Source organism: Mustela nigripes, chromosome 1 (genome assembly GCF_022355385.1).
Source record: "Mustela nigripes isolate SB6536 chromosome 1, MUSNIG.SB6536, whole genome shotgun sequence".
Lineage (NCBI taxonomy): Eukaryota > Metazoa > Chordata > Mammalia > Carnivora > Mustelidae > Mustela > Mustela nigripes.
In genome coordinates this window covers 164,911,738-164,931,509 of record NC_081557.1, presented here as the reverse complement: position 1 = coordinate 164,931,509, position 19,772 = coordinate 164,911,738, and the positions used below count along the sequence as shown (strand labels likewise).

Here is a 19,772-nt window from a genome sequence, read left to right as displayed (position 1 = left end):
AGCAAGAGGCAGATTAACTCCCCCTTAGTCAGAGAGAATGAAAGTCATGTCACTATATAGAACTCCTGCCCAGCTCAGTGCTAGCATGATGTCAACATAAAACTGTAAGGGAACTCGCTAGATTTCGAAGGTGCTAGGTGTAGAAGAGGCATGTATCAATTAAGACCTGATGACTGGCAAAGTTAGTATGCTAAATGTCTAGATTTTGTAAGACATGGCTAAGTCTCAAGTCTCACCTATGGGGAGGCAAGGTCCTATTCTTCAGTGATCTTTACTCATCCATTAATTGGAATAGGCCTCAGAAATGAGTAAGCTCATGGGTTTTGCTTTCAGACAGCTGACATAGACTGAAAGTTATCCTGGAAAATCTGAAAAATGATTTTCACTCATTTGGATACAAATGATTTTTCCTTTGGTACTTAGCCATTGTTACACGGACTCGGAGTGCACTAAGATTTAGGTTCTGGGAACACAAGATTTTGACTGGGATAACTATTTTTCATCCAGGGATCAGTTTATTTTGACTTTTTTAGTGCATGTGGCTGACACTAAAATAATCTTGAATGACCTTCCAACTCTTAAAAAGTGGGGTAGTTAAGAGAGATGTGAAATTGAAATAATTTAACTTCCAAGGGTTTGAAAGAATTGTATCCATGTCAATAGAAGACAGCCCATGATTCTGCTATTAAAAGAACCCTAATCCTACCCAACAAACTGAGTGAGCTGTCTCAGCCTGAAGGATAGTGGGGTTTAATTTTTACACTTCAATTTCTTGGCAAATTTAATAGTGGGGGAAGGTTTTATATTCTTCCAAATTCACTGTTGTAGGTTTTGTTCAGAGCAGCTATGCAGACTCATTGCAGAGTTCTTGGTGAGTAATGTTTAGTTACAGAAGGTTCCCCCCCCTTTTTTGTTGATTTTATGTACTTGAGAATAATTCTCATTTCCTGTTGATTACAGTTTTTTTCTATTTATTTCTGTCTCTTCCATTGTTTCTGACTCAATAGGAGCCACCACTTCTGACTGCTTACCCTGCCCTCCCTCACATTTTTTAGGCCTGTAAGTTGTAATTTTCCTCAGCCTGTTCACCTGTGTTGGTTCCTGGAAACCAGACCAGTTTAGTTTCTTAGAGTCTCTAAGGTAGCATCGAAGAAGTTCTCTCTCCGGAATTGAGCATTATTAAACATAATAGCTTAAAACAATGATTCTTCTGCTTAAGCTGGGGTCTGGGGATGAAGGAATTAAACCTTGCCCAACTGCCTAGGACTCCTGGTTCCAGCAAAATCAGGAGAGTGTCTTCCCAAAGACACCTCCTAGACAAATACAGCCCCTGTCACCTGTGGCATAAATCCACTGGGTTCTCCCAGAAGGACCCTTTCATACAACTTCAAAGGCTCTCCTGTATCTTTGGCTTGTTCTACTGAAGAACACCACAGAGTCATACTGATACTAAAGGTCAGTATCTTTCTATTGCCTGGAGATTATGTAGACCCAGTATCAGGTCAAGTTCTACCAGTATGTTTATTTTAGTAGTTTATTCCAGTGAAGACTTAGGAGGAAGACATGCATTCATATAGTCCTTCTCAGAAATCCACACTCCATCCCCCGCTGCATTACCCTTTTATTCCTGAAAGGACCATCTCTTCTAGATCTTATATTTCCACTTAATAATGTAGGCCTTTAATACATGTTTAAGAGTTGAAAAACCAGTGATCCTAGAATATGAGTATTTTCCAGTTCTATTCAAGAATGTGTTTCCATTATAAAAATAAAATCCTTGATCTGGTTAATATGAATCCAACTTTTTTTAAAAGTGGCTTGATACATATATATAGTAATTATATATCTTTTGGCAACATGTCAAATAACACCTGATAAAATTAGCCTTTCATATATTCTCTAATATTAAATTATTTGACAAATATTTATCAAATGTCTACTAGTTACCAGATACTTCTCTGGATTCTGTGGACATAGACATGAACAAAGTAAAAAAAAAAGTGTCCAGCTATGTTAGAGCTTACATTCTAGTGAATTGCAGTATTTATGAAAACAATAGAGTCAGCCACTTAAATAACAAGGTATCTTACTCACCTCACACGGAATTTCAGCAGGAAGCACCATTGCCAGGGGTATGGTGTCTCCTGAAGCTTTTGATAATTCTTCAATTTCCTTTCTCTTACTTATTTCCCCCACATGTTTCACTTCTAGGACTGTTGGAATGTTGACCTCAAGATAGTCTTCAGAATCTAGAGAAAAATTCATGAATTCATGATTATATATATCATGATTATATATATCATTATATATATCATGATTATAACATAGTTAAGGTTATATTATTTCCACCATTGTTATAAAGACTAACTGCTAAATAGTTAATATAATATATAGGACAATAGAACTGAGTTTAAGATACTGAATGTTAGTAATTAAAATAATGCTTCACAATTTAACTAGTATTATAACCTTAGTGAGTAAACTATACCAACTATATATATTCACTTAGTGGTTTAAGGTTTTCTCCCAAAAAAATCATTTAATATTTTTTCTTAATATTAAATTAGCAAACCTGAAAAAATGAAACTCTTTATTTTCCATTACTGTAATTAAGAAAATTTATTTTCTTTTAAATCAGAGTAATTATTTACTCTTTAAATATATTTCTAATTTTTAAAAACAAAAAGCACAACTGGCAAACTTCACTAAATAAATTGGTATTTCTATACAACACTGGTTTAGTAGTAAATATTAATGTTCATTTAAATGTTTATATGCCCTGTGAAAAGTATGTTTGTTCTATATCAAATAGGCTGGGTTTCTTTATGGCAGTATTACTAAGAACAGTGAAATATATTAATATGAGTTTTGAATCTCAAGGGAAAAGAATATTTGATTTCTTTTTGTTTTAACATTTAGTAATTTAGCATTTGGTCTCAATTGTTAAAACATTTTTCTCTATTTGTTAAAACATTTTTCTCTATTGAGAAAAATTGAAGAAAAAAAAGTTGTATTAAGGATGATGGATAATTGTTTCATTATTCAATGTTTCAAAGCTTAAAGCACCTCATTAGCGTACAGACCAATGAGGCTGAAACCAAGTCTCTAACAACTAGATCACATGTATAAACTTAGGTTAGCTCCAAAAATATCCCTCAAATCCACAAGGAGGAGAACTGGAAAAAAGGAAAACAGCCCCTGACAGCTAGAAACTACCCTGACACTGTATAAAAATCTTGGTGTTGCTGGGAGCTGGCCCAGTGTTCTCCCAGGGAAAACAACATCAGACATGGCTACTCTGTCACCTTGATGGATCAAGTCAGAGATGAGACCACTTTGTAGTCATGTCTGAACCCAAGCGAACACATGAACATTGCCAAAATCAAAAAAATGACCAAACACCCCCAACCCTAGCTCCTGTCAGTAGCTATTACTTCCTTACCAATTTCAGCTTTGGGCTCTTTTCATTTAGCTTGCCCTCTGTAGAAGGCTACCTACTCCTCCTGGTTTGCCTGGGATTTTCCTGGTTTAACCACTGAGCATGTTGTGTTCCAAGAAGCCCTTCAGCTGCAGGCATACAGGGATAATTGGTCACCTAATTTTGGGTTAAAGTCAATATATCAAATCATAAAATTACAACTGCTTTTTGAGAGCAAGCGAACTATTGCAAAGCCTTGTTTTCTTGAAACCTTCCTCAAATCACTTAACAACAAGCTTAAATCTTATGGTGTCTTTTCTAAAACTTTTACTGAGATGGCCCATGGTTCTCTGCGGTGTCTAGAAAAAAATCCAAATTGTTCAAGTATAGGTGTGTTCCTAGTGATGTGTGGCAAAAGGACACTGGCAGGACAAAAAGGAAGAAGGTCAAAGGCAATATAGATGGAAGCAGCTGTCTACTATAAAAAAAAAAAAAAGTGAAGTTACAGCTTCATATAAGGTAATTCTATCAGTAAAGCAGAATAACAAAAAAATGCCCTCTAGGGAGAAGCTATCCCCATGCCACATCTAAGGACAGTGGTGGGTTTATTTTTATTATTTTTGTTTTGTTTTGTTTTGTTTTGTTTGTCCTATGAAAGTTACAGAACAAAGCACAAAAATATCTGGTATTTCCAAATTCTTCCAAGTACTAGTCTTCCTTGAAATGAAATGAAAAATAGTATTTATTGAGAAACCATGAGAGACTCTTAACTCTTAACAAACTGAGGGTTGCTGGAGGGGAGGTCAGTGAGGGAGTGGGGTAATTGGGTGGTGGGCATTAAGCAGGGCATGTGATGTGATGAGTACTGGGTGTTATATGCAACTAATAAATTATTGAACACTACATCTGAAGCTAGTGATGGGCTATATCTTGGCTAGTTGAATTTAAATTAAAAAAAAGAAAAAAGGGAAAAACAGCCCTTATTTCTTTAACAATTTAAAATACTATCATTAGCAGTTTATTTTCTCTCTCTCTCTTTCTCCCCCCTCCGACACATACACACACACACACACATACACACATATTTGCACACACCAAAACAGTAAAAGATTGTGTAGAACTGGCTCAATCATTTTGTGAATTGATGAAAGAACAAGGAAACTGATTTTATTTAATCACCTTAGGAGAAGGTGGAAGTTATTCTACCATGTCAGTATCTAGAGGTTTTCTGCTAATTCTTCTGTGGCATTAAGTTAAGAGTTGTTTTATTTATTTATTATAATCATGAAAGTACAAAAAAAATTATTTTCATGAACATTCACAGAAATACTCTTTATAATGCAGAAAATTGTAAGTGGTCTAAGCAATAAGCGACTAGACTAAAAATATGTACTATGAAAAAGATACTGTTGCCAATAAAAATTCCATCAAAGAGTATTTACCTATAAGGAACAAGTTTATAATATCACTGAAAAAATTCCAAGTTACAAAATTACAAATTTAGTAGGTTCCCATTTAGTAAAATAAAAAGTATAGGACTTCTAGTTTCAGGTTCCACATGTAAGGAGATTTAGAAATCACCACTTGTAACAAAAAGCTGAACAGACTGAAAAATCAACTCTTTTTTGATCCGTAAGAAAGGGGTATACATAACACAAACTGCTGTCCCCAAATTAGAGAGAGAGGCAAATACAAGGACTTCCAATTTATAAAGAGTAAGGAGTGAAAACCACCCCAGGAACCAGTGCCAGGGTAGGGAAACCTCACTGTAGTGGACAAAAGGTTGGATGCTCAGTGTGGACAAATCTGAGAGTTAAGAACTGCAGGCAAATCCAGCCAAAGTAGGGGCTCTGCATTATTTTGAGATTTACCTGCAGGAGCTTAACTAGATGCCCACAGAAAATACTGGAGAAAATTCCCCTCCTGTTTCTGGCAGAGGGAGGGAGAAAGAGACCATTTTGAGATACTCCAGAGCACTTTGTTTTTCTAAGAAAGTTTTGTCCTCAGGGCAGACTGGTTAATGACAGCCTAAACTACTGGGGTATTATCAGAGTCTAAGTGACCTGGGGAAGAGAAGTACCCAACAATAGCCCACTGTAGCCATCTTGCCACAAAGAAGGGGGAGAAAAAAATCTAAGGAACTCTTGTGAAGTTCATGGTCCAGAAATATAGGTTCACTAAACGACTAAGATCTAATCATAGGACTCTAAAAAGCTTCTCCTACCCCATACCTCACTACTATATTACTAAAGGCCTATTAAAGCAGTTCATTTTACCCAGTACATCATGTTTACTGAGAAAAATGGAAGGCATATCAAAAAGCAAAAACCAAAACTTGACAAGACAGAGTAAGCATCAGAACCAGATTTGACAAGGATGTTGGAATTAGAAGACTGGGAATTTAAAACAACTCTGATTAATATGCTAATGTTTCTAATGTATAAAGTAGACACCAGGCAAGATGGATGGGTAATATAAGCAGAGTATTGGAGCACCTACAAAAGGACCAAAAAGAAATGCTGGAGATTAAAAACACTGTTACAGAAATGAAGAATGACTTTGATGAGTTTATTAGTAAACTAGACATGACTAAGGAAAGACTCTCTGAGCTAGAGAATACACCAATAAAATCCTTGAAAACTGAAACGCAAACAGGAACAAAACAAACTAAAACAAAAACAAAAAATAGGACAGTACATCCAAGGAATGTGGGAAATGACAAATGTGTGACATACATGTAATGGGAACACCAGAAGTATAAGAAAAGAAGGAACAGAAGAAATATTTGATTTCTTTGATCAACGAAAACTTTGATCCATGGCACAGTTGGACCACTGCTCTTTAGGCAGGAAACCCACAAGTGGCAGACCAAGGGAGTCCCACCTTCCTCCCCTGGAAGCAGCATGGCAAGAATCTACTGGGTTTGAAGTCTTCAAATGGGGCTATGTGCCAGAGACAGAAATACTTGGTCACAGGCCAGGTGAGCTCGGAGCATGGCCAGAGACCATGGAAACAGGAGTGATTGCCTGCTTTTCTCTGAGGGCACACTGAGGGGTAGGGCCTTGAGCTCTCAGCTCCTCTGGGTAGAGACTGGGAGGCCACCATTTTCATTGCTATCCTCCCTCCAGAGCTCTATGGAAAGCGTTCAGGAAGCAAAAGCTCCTGAGAGTGAAGAACCCAAGCAGATTACTTAGTCCGGACCCTGGCAAGGGTGGTGCAATTCCACCTCTAGCAAAGACATTTGAGAATCACTACAACAGGCCCCTCCCCCAGAAAATCAGCAAAAACATCCAACCAAGACCAAGCTCACTGATCAAGGAGAATAGTGGAATTTCAGAGCTGGGGAAAAGCAAAGCATGGAATTCATGGCTTTCTTCCCATGACACTTTAGCCTTGCAAAGTTAAATTTTTAAAATTTTATTTTTTATCTTATTCTAATTTTTTTAACTTTGTCTCTTTCCTCTTTTAACATTTTTTTAACAAGTTTATCTTAACAATACCTTTCTAAAAAAATATTTTTAAAACCTTCATTATTATAGTCATATTTTATCCTTCATTGTATTTAACCTTATTTTTTGTATATATATAGGGTTTTTTTTTCTAGAAAATTTTGGGATACAATTTCTTCTAACAGATCAAAATATACCCTAAATCTAGCACAGGGCTTTGTTCTAGTCTCCAGCCTGAGCAAATTCTCTCCACATTTTTTTCTTTCTTTTTCCAACCAACGTATCTTATCAATTCCTTTTTTAGAATTTTTAAAAAATTTTCATCTTTACAATCATATTCCATCCTTTCATCATGTTTACCCTTATTTCTATATGTATATACATTTTTCTTTCTTTAAAATTTTGGGACGTAGTTTCCTCTAAGAGACCAGAATACACCCAAAATCAACTGGGTGGCTCTCTTCTGTTCACCAGTCCAATACACACACACACACACACACACACATATGTGTTTATATATATACACACATATACATATATTTGAATTTTTAAAAATTTCTTTTTAAAAATTTTCCTGATTTGGGTCTCTTCTGATTTGGTTAGCTTATATTATTCTGCAGTCCTTGTCACCCTCTTAGTATTTTATTCTCTTGTTCATATATTCTTATTTGGATAAAATGACAAGGTGGAAAAGCTCACCACAAAAAAAAGAACAAGAAGCAGTACCAAAGACTAGGTACCTAATCAATATGGATATTGGTAATATGTCAGATCTAAAGTTCAGAATGACGATTCTCAAGGTGCTAGCTGGGCTTGAAAATGGCATGGAAGATATTAGAGAAATGCTGTTTGGAGAAATAAAAGCCCTTTCTGGGGAAATAAAAGAACTAAAATCTAACCAAGCTGAAATTTAAAAAGCTAGTAATGAGGTACAATAAAAAATGGAGGCTCTTTGGGCACCTGGGAAGCTCAGTGTGTTAAAGCCTCTGCCTTCAGCTTGGGTCATGACCCCAGGGTCCTGGGATCGAGCCCCACATCCAGCTCTCTGCTCAGCAGGGAGCCTGCTTCCTCCTCTCTCTCTCTCTGCCTGACTTTCTGCCTACTTGTGATCTCTATCTGTCAAATAAATTAAATCTTTAAAAAAAATGGAGGCTCTTACTGTTAGGATAAATGAGGCAGAAGAGAGAATTAGTGATATAGAAAACCAAATGATAGAGAATAAAGAAGCTGAGCAAAAGACAGACAAACAACTACTGGACAACGAGGGGAGAATTCAAGAGATAAGTGATAACATAAGATGAAACAATATTAGAATAATTGGGATTACAAAAGAAGAAGAAAGAGAGGGGGACAAAAGGTATATTGGAGAGAATTATTGTAGAGAATTTCCCTAATATGGCAAAGGGAACACACATCAAAATCCAGGAGGCACAGAGAACCCCCCTCAAAATCAATAAAAATATGTCCACACCCCATCATCTAATAGCAAAACTTACAAGTCTTAGTGACAAAGAGAAAATCCAGAAAGTCTGTAACATACAATGGTAAAAATACGAGCTTGGCAGCATACTTATCCACAGAGACCTTGCAGGCCAGAAAGAACTGGCATGATATATTCAGACCACTAAATGAGAAAAATATGCAGCCAAGAATACTATATCCAGCTAGGCTGTCATTGAAAATAGAAGGAGAGATAAAAAGTTTCCAGGACAAAAAAAAAAAAACTAAAAGAATTTGTAAATAGCAAACCATCCCTATAGGAAATATTGAAAGGGGTCGTCTAAACAAAGAGAGAGCCTAAAAGTGGTAGACCAGGAAGGAACAGAGACAATATACAGTAACAGTCACCTTACAGGCAACACAATGGCACTAAATTTATATCTTTCAATAATTACCCTGAATGTAAATGGGCTAAATGCCCCAATCAAAAGACACAGCGTATCAGAAAGAATAAAAAATAAAACCCATCAATATGCTGTCTACAAGAAACTCATTTTAGACCCAAAGACACCCCCAGATTTAAAATGAAGGGGTGGAAAACATTTTACCATGATAAATGACATCAAAAGAAAGCTGGAGTGGCAATCCTTATATTAGATAAATTAGATTTTAAGCCAAAGACTATAATAAGAGATGAAGAAGGACACATACCATACTCAAAGGATCTGTCCAACAAAAATATCTAACAATTTTAAATATATAAGCCCCTATCATGGGAGCAGCCAACTATATAAACCAATTAATAACATAATCAAAGAAACAAATCAGCAATTATAAAATAATAGTAGGGGACTTTAACACTCTCCTCACTGAAATGGACAGATCATCCAAGCAAAAGATCAACAAGGAAATAAAGGCCTTAAATGACACATGGGACCAGATGGACATCATAGATATATTCACAACATTCCACCCCAAAACAACAGAATACACATTCCTCTCTAGTGTGCTTGGAACATTCTCTAAAATAGATCACATCCTGGGTCACAAATCAGGTCTCAACTGGTACCAAAAGATTGGGATCATTCCCTGCATATTTACAGACCACAATGCTCTGAAGCTAGAACTCAATCACAAGAGGAAAGTAGAAAATAACCCAAATACATGGAGGCTAAAGAGCATCCTACTAAAGAATGAACAGGTCAACCAGGAAATTAAAGAAGAATTGAAAAAAATTCATGGAAACAAATGAAAATGAAAACACACAGTTCAAAATCTGTGGGACACAGCAAAGGCGATCCTGAGAGGAAAATATATATAGCGCTATAAGCCTTTCCCAAGAAACAAGAAAGGTCTCAAGTATACAACCTAACCCTGCACCTGAAGGAGCTGAAGAAAAAACAGCAAAGAAAGCCTAAACTCAGCTGAAGAAATCATAAATATCAGAGGAGAAATCAATGAAATAGAAACCAAAAAACCAACCAACCAACCAAACAAAAAAACCCAGTAGAACAAATCAATGAAACTAGGAGCTGGTACTTTGAAAAAATTAATAAGATTGATAAAGCCCTGTTCAGACTTATCAAAAGGAAAAGAGGAAGGACCCAAATAAATAAAAGCATGAATGAAAGAGGAGAGATCACAACCAACACCAAAGAAATACAATTATAAGAACGTACTATGAGCAACTATGTGCCAGCAAATTTGACAATCTGGAAGAAACAGATAAATTCCTAGAGAATATAAACTATCAAAAATGAACCAGGGAGAGATAGAAAACCTGAACAGACCCATAACCAGTAAGGAGATGGAAGCAGTCATCAAAAATCTCCCAACAAACAAGAGCCCAGGGCCAGATGGCTTCCCAGGGGAATTCTACTAAACATTTAAAGGAAAATCAATACCTATTCTGAAACTGTTCCAAAAAAATAGAAATGGGAGGAAAACTTCCAAACACATTTTATGAGGCCAGCATTACCTTGAGCCCCAAACCAGACAAACACCCCCTCAAAAAAGAGAATTATAGACCAATATCCTTGATGAACACAGACATGAAAATTCTCACCAAAATACTAGGCAGTAGGACCCAACAGTACGTTAAAAGGATTATTGACCATGGCCAAGTGGGATTTATTCCAGGGCTGAAAGGTTGGTTCAACATCTGAAAATCAATCAGTGTGATACAATACATTAATAAAAGAAAGAACAAGAACAGTATGATATTTTCAATAGATGCTGAAAAAGCATTTGACAAAGTACAGCATCCTTTCTTCGTCAAAACTCTTCAAAGTGCAGGAACGGAGGGTTCATAACTCAAAATCATCAAAGCCATTTGTGAAAAACCCACAGTGAATATCATTCTCAACAGAGAAAAACAGAGCTTTTCTGCTAAGGTCAGGAACATGGCAGGGAGGTCCATTTCCACCACTGCTATTCAACAGAGTACTAGAAGTCCTACCTCATCAATCAGACAACAAAAAGAAATTAAAGTCATCCAAATCAGCAAAGAGATCAAACTACTATTCATTACAGATGATACGATAATTTATATGGAAAGCCCAAAAGACTCTACTCCAAATCTGCTAGAACTTGTATAGGAATTCAGTATCCTGTCAGGATATAAAATCAATGCATAGAAATCAGCTACACTTCTATACACCAAGAACAAGACTTAAGGATTTAGTCTGAAAGTGAGATTTAAGGAGTCGATCCCATTCACAATTGCACCCAAAACCATAAGATCCCTAGGAATAAACCTAAACAAAGAGGCAAGAATCTGTACTCAAAAAAACTATAAAGTAGTCATGAAATAAATGGAGGAAGACACAAAGAAATGGAAAAATGTTCCATGTTCATGGGTTGGAAGAACAAATGTTGTGAATATGTCCATGCTACCTAAGGCATTCTACATGTTTAATACAATCCCTATCAAAATACCATCAATTTTTTTTCAATGAAATGGAACAAATAACCCTAAATTTATATGGAATCAGAAAAGACCTCGAATAGCCAGAAAAATGTTGAAAAAGAAAGCCAAAGTTGGTGGCATCACAATTCCAGACTCCAAGCTCTATTACAAAGCTGTCATCATCAAGACAGTATAGTACTGGGGCGCCTGGGTGGCTCAGTGGGTTAGGGCCTCTGCCTTCAGCTCGAGTCATGATCTCAGGGTCCTGGGATCAAGCCCCACGTCGGGCTCTCTGCTCAGCGGGGAGCCTGCTTCCTTCTCTCTCTCTGCCTGCTTCTCTGCCTGCTTGTGATCTCTCTCTGTCAAATAAATAAATAAAATTAAAAAAAAAAAAGACAGTATACTACTGGCACAAAAACAGACACATAGATCAATGGAACAGAACAGAGAGCCCAGAAATGGACCCTCAGCTCTATGGTCAACTAATTTTTGACAAAGCAGGAAAGAATGTCCAATGGAAAAAAGACTGTTTAACAAATGGTATTGGGAAAATTGGACAGCCACACGCAGAAAAATGAAACTGTACCATTTCCTTATACCACATACAAAAACAGACTCAAAATGTATGAAAGACATCAACGTGAGAAAGGAATCCATCAAAATCCTTGAAGAGAACACAGGCAGCAAGCTCTTCCACCTCAGCTGCAGCAACTTCTTCCTAGAAACATCACCAAAGCTTACGTAAGGGAAGCAAGGGCAAAAATGAACTATTGGGACTTCATCAAGATCAAAAGCTCTTGCACAGCAAAGGAAACAAAACCAAAAGACAACTGGCAAAATGGGAGAAGATATTTGCAAATGACCTATCAGATAAAGGGCTAGTATCCAAAATCCATAAAGAACTTATCAAACTAGACACCCAAAGAACAGATAATCTAAACAAGAAATGGGCAGAGTGGGGGGCACCTGGGTGGCTCAGTGGGTTAAAGCCTCTGCCTTTGGCTCAGGTCGTGATCCTGGAGTCCTGGGATCGAGCCCTGCATTGGGCTCTCTGCTCCGTGAGGAGCCTGCTTCCCCCTCTCTCTCTGCCTCCTTGTGATTTCTGTCTGTCAAATAAATAAATAAAATGTTAAAAAAAAAAAAAAAAGAAATGGGCAGAGGACATGAACAGACATTTCTGCAAAGAAGACATCCAGATGGCCAACAGATACATGAAAAAGTGCTCCACATCACTCCACATCAGGGAAATACAAATCAAAACCACAATAAGATACCACCTCACACCAGTCAGAATGGCTAAAATTAACAAGCCAGGAAATGACAGATGTTGGCGAGGATGTGGAGAAAGGGGAACCCTCCTACACTGTTGGTGGGAATGCAAGCTGGTGCAGCCACTCTGGAAAACAGCATGGAGGTTCCTCAAAAAGTTGAAAATAGAGCTACCCTATGACCCAACAATTGCACTACTGGGTAGTGATACAAATGTGGGGATCCGAAAGGGAACATGCACCCGAATGTTTATAGCAGCAATGTCCACAATGGCCAAACTATGGAAAGAATCTAGATGTCCATCAACAGATGTATGGATAAAGAAGATACGGTGTGTGTGTGTGTGTGTGTGTGTGTGTGTGTGTGTGTGTGTGTGTATACACATATATGCAATGAAATACTATGCAGCCCTCAAAAGAAATGAAATATTGCCATTTGCAATGACGTGGATGGAACTACGGGGTATAATGCTGAGCGAAATAAGTCAGTCAAAGAAAGACAATCATCATATGATCTCTCTGATATGAGGAATTTGAGAAACAGGTGGGAGGGGGTTGGGGGGTAGGGAAGGAAAAACTAAAACATGATTGGATTAGGAGAGACACAAACCATAAGAGACACTTAATCTGGGGCACCTGGGTGGCTCAGTGGTTTAAGCCGCTGCCTTCGGCTCAGGTCATGATCTCAGGGTCCTGGGATAGGGTCCCGCATCGGGTTCTCTGCTCGGCAGAGAGCCTGCTTCCCTCTCTCTCTCTCTGCCTGCCTCTCCATCTACTTGTGATTTCTCTCTGTCAAATAAATAAATAAAATCTTAAAAAAAAAAAAAAAAAGAGACACTTAACCTCACCAAACGAACTGTGGGTTGCTGGAGTCAGGGTGTGGGTATGGAGAGGGTGGATGGGTTATGGACACTGGGGAGGGTGTGTGCTATGGTGAGTGCTTTGAAGTATGTAAGCCTGATGATTCACACACCTGTACCCCTGGGGCAAATAATACATTATATGTTAATTTAAAAAATCTAAAATATAATATCTAGAGAATTAAAAGATAAGCCATACATTGGGAGAAAATATTTCCAAAAGACACATCTAATTAAGGACTGTTCTGCAAAATATACAAAAATCTTTAAAATCTAACAATAAGAAAATTACCAAAATTGGAATATCAGCCAAAAAGCTTAAAAAATATCTCACCATGGAGCACCTGTGTGGCTCAGTGGGTTAAAGCCTCTGCCTCTGGCTGAGGTCATGATCCCAGGGTCCTGGGCTCTCTGCTCAGTGGGGAGCCCACTTCCTCCTCTCGCTCTCTCTGCCTGCCTCTCTGCCTGCCTCTCTGCCTACTTAAGATCTCTATCTGTCAAATAAACAAATAAAATCTTAGAAAAAATAAATCTCACCAAAGAAGATACATAGGTAGTAAACAGGCATATGAGAAAATGCTGCACATTATATGTCATCAGGTAAATGCAATATTAAAAAAACAAAAAACAATTAACAGTACTCATCTATCCATTAGAATAGCCAAAATCTGAACACTGACAAGATCAAATGTTAGTGAGGATTTGGAGCAAAACAAATACTCCTACATTACTTGTGAGAATGCAAACGGTACAGCCATTTTTGAAATTAGTTTGGTGGTTTCTGACAACATTAAACATAGTCTTGCCATGTAATTCAGCAAACATGCTCCCTGGCATTTACCCAAATCAGCTGAAACTTAGGTGAACACAAAAACCTGCCCATAGATGTTTATAGTACAGTTTTCTTCATAACTGCCTAAACTTGGGAGAAACCAAGATGTCCTTTAGTAGATGAATGGATAAATTGTGATACACCCAGACAATGAAATATTATTTAGAGCTAAAATGAAATGAACTATCAACAATGCAAACACATGGGAGAACGTTGAATGCGTATTACTAAGTGAATGAAGTGAGTCGGAAAAGAGCACATACTGTATTATACCAACTATATGACATTTTGTAAAAAGCAAAACCATACAGATAGTAAAAAGATAAGGGGTTGCCAGGGGTCTGGGGTCAGATGAGGATTTGAATAGGCAGAACACAGAAGACTTTTGGGCAGTGAAAATAGTCTGTATGTATGCCACCATAGTGAAAGGTACTTATCGTTAAACATTTGTCCATACACATAGATTAGACAATGCCAAGAGTGTATCTTAAAATAAACTGTGGACTTTGGGTAATTATGATGTGCCAATGTAGATCCATCCTTAAGTGGTGGACCATTCTGGTGATTGATGTTGACAGTGGGGATAGCTATGCATGTTGTGGGTGTGGGGTGGAGGGAGTATATGGGAAATCTCTATCTCCCTCTCAGTTTTCATGTAAACATAAAACTGTTCTAAAAAAATTAAGTCTTTTAAAGAAAGCATACATATACAGAACTATGTGGTAGGGATTTAAGATATATTCTCAATACATAAGAATACACTGGCTACATATAAAAATGTACAGATTCCATTAATATCATGGTAGCATGGAGGACATGGGGAGTTAGAGAGGAGAAGGGAGTTGGGGGAAATTGGAAGGGGAAGTGAATCATGAGACACTATGGACTCTGATAAACAATCTGAAGGGTTTGAAGTGGCGGGGGGCGGTGGGAGGTTGGGGTACCAGGTGGTGGGTATTATAGAGGGCATGGATTGCATGGAGCACTGGGTGTGGTGAAAAAATAATGAATACTGTTATGCTGAAAGTAAATAAATTTAATTAAAAAAAAAGAATGGTTATTTCTGGCTGATGGGGTTATGGATAATTTTATTATATATATTGCTAATAATGTTAATAATATACATAATATATAATATTAAATATATATAATATTATAATATACATAATATATATTTTGGTTTTTCTATAAGGAAAATGTATTTGTTTTACAGATTGAACTATACACATTCCTAAATAGTTGAATGATTTGAATGATCAAGCATAAATGATGAATAAAGGTAGCTGATCAAGATTATAGACCAAGCACATGTTTCTTTGCCCCTCCTCTATACATGTAAATGAAATAATAAAAAGATTATTTTCTTTATAGGTCATGACAAAAATGGGTAGGAAGCACTAATCTGCAGTTAGTATGTGAAATGATTCAGCATTTCACAAATCCTCTCTATGTTGGGGTGATCTAAGCAATTCTAAAAGGTATCATCTAGAATAAAGGTGACCCTCCTTTTTAAAAATGAATTGAGTATTAGGCAAAAATAATCACAGATACCCTAAGGCAGGAAAATTTTGTGTATTTTTCTTAACAACAAATAAAATTGTACTTCTATCTTAGTAAATAGTAAAATTTGTAAAATAGTAAAGCACTAGATAATAAATTTTCCTTTTGAATTTTTGAATTAAGTGACAAAAATGGGTATGTGTGTAACTTTCTTAAAAACATTTATTTTTTTATTATGTAAGAGAGAGAGAGTGGAGAGGGGAGAGGGAGAGAGAGAATCTCAAGCAGAGTCCCTGCTGAGCACAGAGCTGGACACGGGGCTTGATCCCAGTACCCTCAGATCATGACCTGAGCCAAAACCAAGAGTTGGATGTTTAACCAGCTGAGCCACCCAGGTGCCCCTATATGTAATTTTTAAAGCTTGCCATATGCTTTTCAAAACATCCACCTTTTTTTAAAATTAATTTATTTTCAGAAAAACAGTATTCATTTTATTTTTCACCACAGCCAGTGCTCCATGCAATCCGTGCCCTCTATAATACCCACCACCTGGTACCCTGACCTACCACCCCCCCACCACTTCAAACCCCTCATATTGTTTTTCAGAGTCCATAGTCTCTCCTGATTCACCTCCCCTTCCAATTTACCCCAACTCCCTTCTCCTCTCTAACACCCCTTGTCCTCCATGATATTTGTTAAGCTCCACAAATAAGTGAAACCATATGATAATTGACTCTCTCTGCTTGACTTATTTCACTCAGCATAATCTCTTCCAGTCACGTTCATGTTGCTACAAAAGTTGGGTATTCATCCTTTCTGATGGAGGCATAATACTCCATAGTGTATCTTCCTTATCCATTCGTTCGTTGAAGGGCATCTTGGTTCTTTCCACAGTTTGGCGACCATGGCCATTGCTGCTATAAACATTGGGGTACAGATGGCCCTTCTTTTCACGACATCTGTATCTTTGGGGTAAATACCCAGGAGTGCAATTGCAGGGTCATAGGGAAGTTCTATTTTTAATTTCTTGAGGAGTCTCCACACTGTTTTCCAAAGAGGTTGCACCAACTTGCATTCCCACCAACAGTGTAAGAGGGTTCCCCTTTCTCCACATCCCAACACATGTTGTTTCCTGTCTTTCTAATTTTGGCCATTCTAACTGGTGTAAGGTGATATCTCAATGTGGTTTTAATTTGAATCTCCCTGAGGGCTAGTGATGATGAACATTTTTTCATGTGTCTGATAGCCATTTGTATGTCTTGATTGGAGAAGTGTCTGTTCATATCTTCTCCCCATTTTTGGATATGTTTGCCTGTTTCATGTGTGTTGAGTTTGAGGAGTTCATTATAGATCCTGGATATCAACCTTTTGTCTGTACTGTCATTTGCAAATATCTTCTCCCATTCCGTGGGTTGCCTCTTTGTTTTCTTGACTATTTCCTTTAAGGGGCTTTTTCCTACTGACCTCTTAGTCAAACTTGTTGCATAGAAATGGTATTATACATTGCAACTCGGAGTGTGGTCTTCAGACCAGTGGACTATTAGACATGCAAACACCCAGCCTCCACCCTGGACTTGCTAAATCAGAATATACTTTTTAAAAGGATCCCCAGTGATCTGAATGCACGTTGAAGTTTGATAAGCAGTGTGCAGTAACATTTTATACTTTAGTGTGATAACTTTCTGTTATATTATCATAGCATGAGCCATTAACTGAAATTATATCATGTATTTACCTGTCTCCTTGCTTCTTGTCCATCCATCTAGAAGTCAAGCTTTTGAGATCAGGCAATTAATTCTTTTCCTTCACCTCAATGTCTCCACTGCATATAAAAGGGCCTTTCACAGAGTAAATGCCCTAAGTATTTGTTGCCTGATTTAATGATTGAATTAATCCATGCCTAGCTTTTATTATCACAGCTAGGGTAGCAGTTGGTTTGACTCTCAAGGCCAGTAATTTATCTCTTACATTTTATGCCTGACTGTCTTAAAAAGGCACATCTCTGTTTCAGTCAGTATAACTCCAAAAACAGGAACTGAACCAAGCTTGAGAAAAATCACCATAGCTTAGAAAGCACTAAGCTTGCCTCCTTTCCTACACATTTCCATTGTTATGTTTTCTGAGAGATGCTAAGGCAATTTTAGTATCATCATTATATCAACATTATCTCCTATATCTAGACATATGAAGCACTGAGATAGAGGAACTGAAAGGCATAGGGCATGATAATACATACTCAACCTTGACATATTCAGCAATTTGCCAGTTTATGTTGTTATTTTTTCCTTACAATTAAGAAAGAAAAAGTACAGATTAATTTGAACAGAGATTCATAAACTGTATAGTTTGCATAATGCTCCACATGAAGTTGCAGTGGCATGAGACAATTTTTGTTATGTTACCTGAATAAAGAAGCCTATATGTGTGTATGTGTACAGATATATGCACATACATATGTATATGCATAAATACATATAAGTGTATATGTATATATAAATATACTATTTGTACATATAACAAGGAAAATCACAGTTACCTTAACTGATTTTTTTCTGAGAGGTGGAAATAAAAGTCATTTTCTTTTCCATTCTTTATAATAAACACTAGACTTTCAACAACTCATAAATATTACTTTTTCTAGTCACTAGACAAAAATGAACATCAAAAAATTATTCATCATTCTTGTTGGATAACAGGACACAACAATTCCATTTTTCATAAGTAAATTTATATATTTTTACAAGAGCAATAAATATTCATTGTGTGTAATTTAGAACACAAAAATAAAAAGAAGAAAATAAAATTACCTGTGGTTTCATTTCCTAGAGGTAACTCCAGTTGATTTTATGATATATATCCTTTTAGCCTTTGTTTGAGGAATATAAATGCATGTTTTTGAAAAAATAAAATGGGATAAGGTGTAATAGTGTTTTATACAAGCTACCTTGGAGAAACTGTAGGTCTAGTTCACTGCAGTAAAGCAAATATTGCAAAAAGGCAAGTCAAATAATTTGTTTCCTAGTTAACATAAAAATTATGTTTACACTATACTGTAGTCTATAAAGTTTGTGATAGCATTATGTAAAAAGTACATATCTTAACTAAAAAATATTTGCTAAATAGTTTTAGCAATATTTGCTAAAAATTACTAACCACTATCTGTGCTTTGAGGGGGTCATAATCTTTTTGCTGATGGAGGATCTTGCCTTGACATTAATGGCTGCTGACTGATCAGGGTGATGGTTGCTGAAGGTTTGTGTGACCGTGGCCATCTCTTAAAAAAACACAATGAAGTTTACCACATCGGCTGGCTCTTCTTTTCACAAATGCGTTCCCTCTAGCATGTGATGCTATTTGATAGCATTTTATCTATAGGAGAACTTTCTCCAAATTGGATTTAATCCTCTGAAACCCTCCTGCTACTTTATTGCCCAAGTTTAGATAATATTCTAAAACTTTTGTTGTCATTTCAACCATCTTCACAGCTTCTTCATCCGAAGAAGATTCCATCTCAAGAAACAACTTCCTTGCTCATCCATAACAAGAAGTCCTCATCCATTCATGGGATGGCAGCAATTCAGTCACTCCCTCAGATTCCACTTCTCATTCTAGTTCTCTTGCTATTTCCACCACACCTGTGATTACTTCCTCCACTAAAGTCTTGAAGTCCTCAAAGTGCTCCATGAAGGTTGGAATCAACTTCTTCCAAACTGCAGTTAATGCTGATAGGCTATGTCCATGAATCACAAATGTTTTTAATGACATCTGGAATAATGAATCCTTTCCAGAAGGTTTTCAATTTACTTTGCCCTGATCCAGCTATAGCCTTAATCACAGGATTTGAAAGTCAACATTTCTACTTGACCTCTGGGCTGCAGAATGGAAGCTGTGTTAGGAGGCATGAGAACATTAATCTCATTATGTTACTCCATCAGAGCTCTTGGGTGACTAAATGGATGATCAATGAGCAGTCATATTTTGAAAGGAATCTTTTATTCTGAGTAGGAGGTCTCAACAGTGGGCTTAAAATACTTAGTGAACCATGTTGTAGACAGACGTGCTGTCACCCATGTCTTCTTGTTTCATTTATAGAGCAC

General features: G+C 37.0%; 1 protein-coding gene across 3 annotated transcripts in view; it reads right to left on the bottom strand.

Moving 5' to 3' along the window:
* The window catches only part of BANK1 (B cell scaffold protein with ankyrin repeats 1), a 306,556-nt gene that overhangs the window by 226,644 nt on the left and 60,140 nt on the right, over positions 1-19,772 (bottom strand). For all 3 annotated transcript variants that reach the window (XM_059376571.1, XM_059376554.1, XM_059376562.1), the window contains exon 3: positions 2,095-2,249. In XM_059376571.1, coding sequence (XP_059232554.1) covers positions 2,095-2,249 — 155 coding nt within the window. The remainder of the gene's footprint in view (positions 1-2,094; positions 2,250-19,772) is intronic.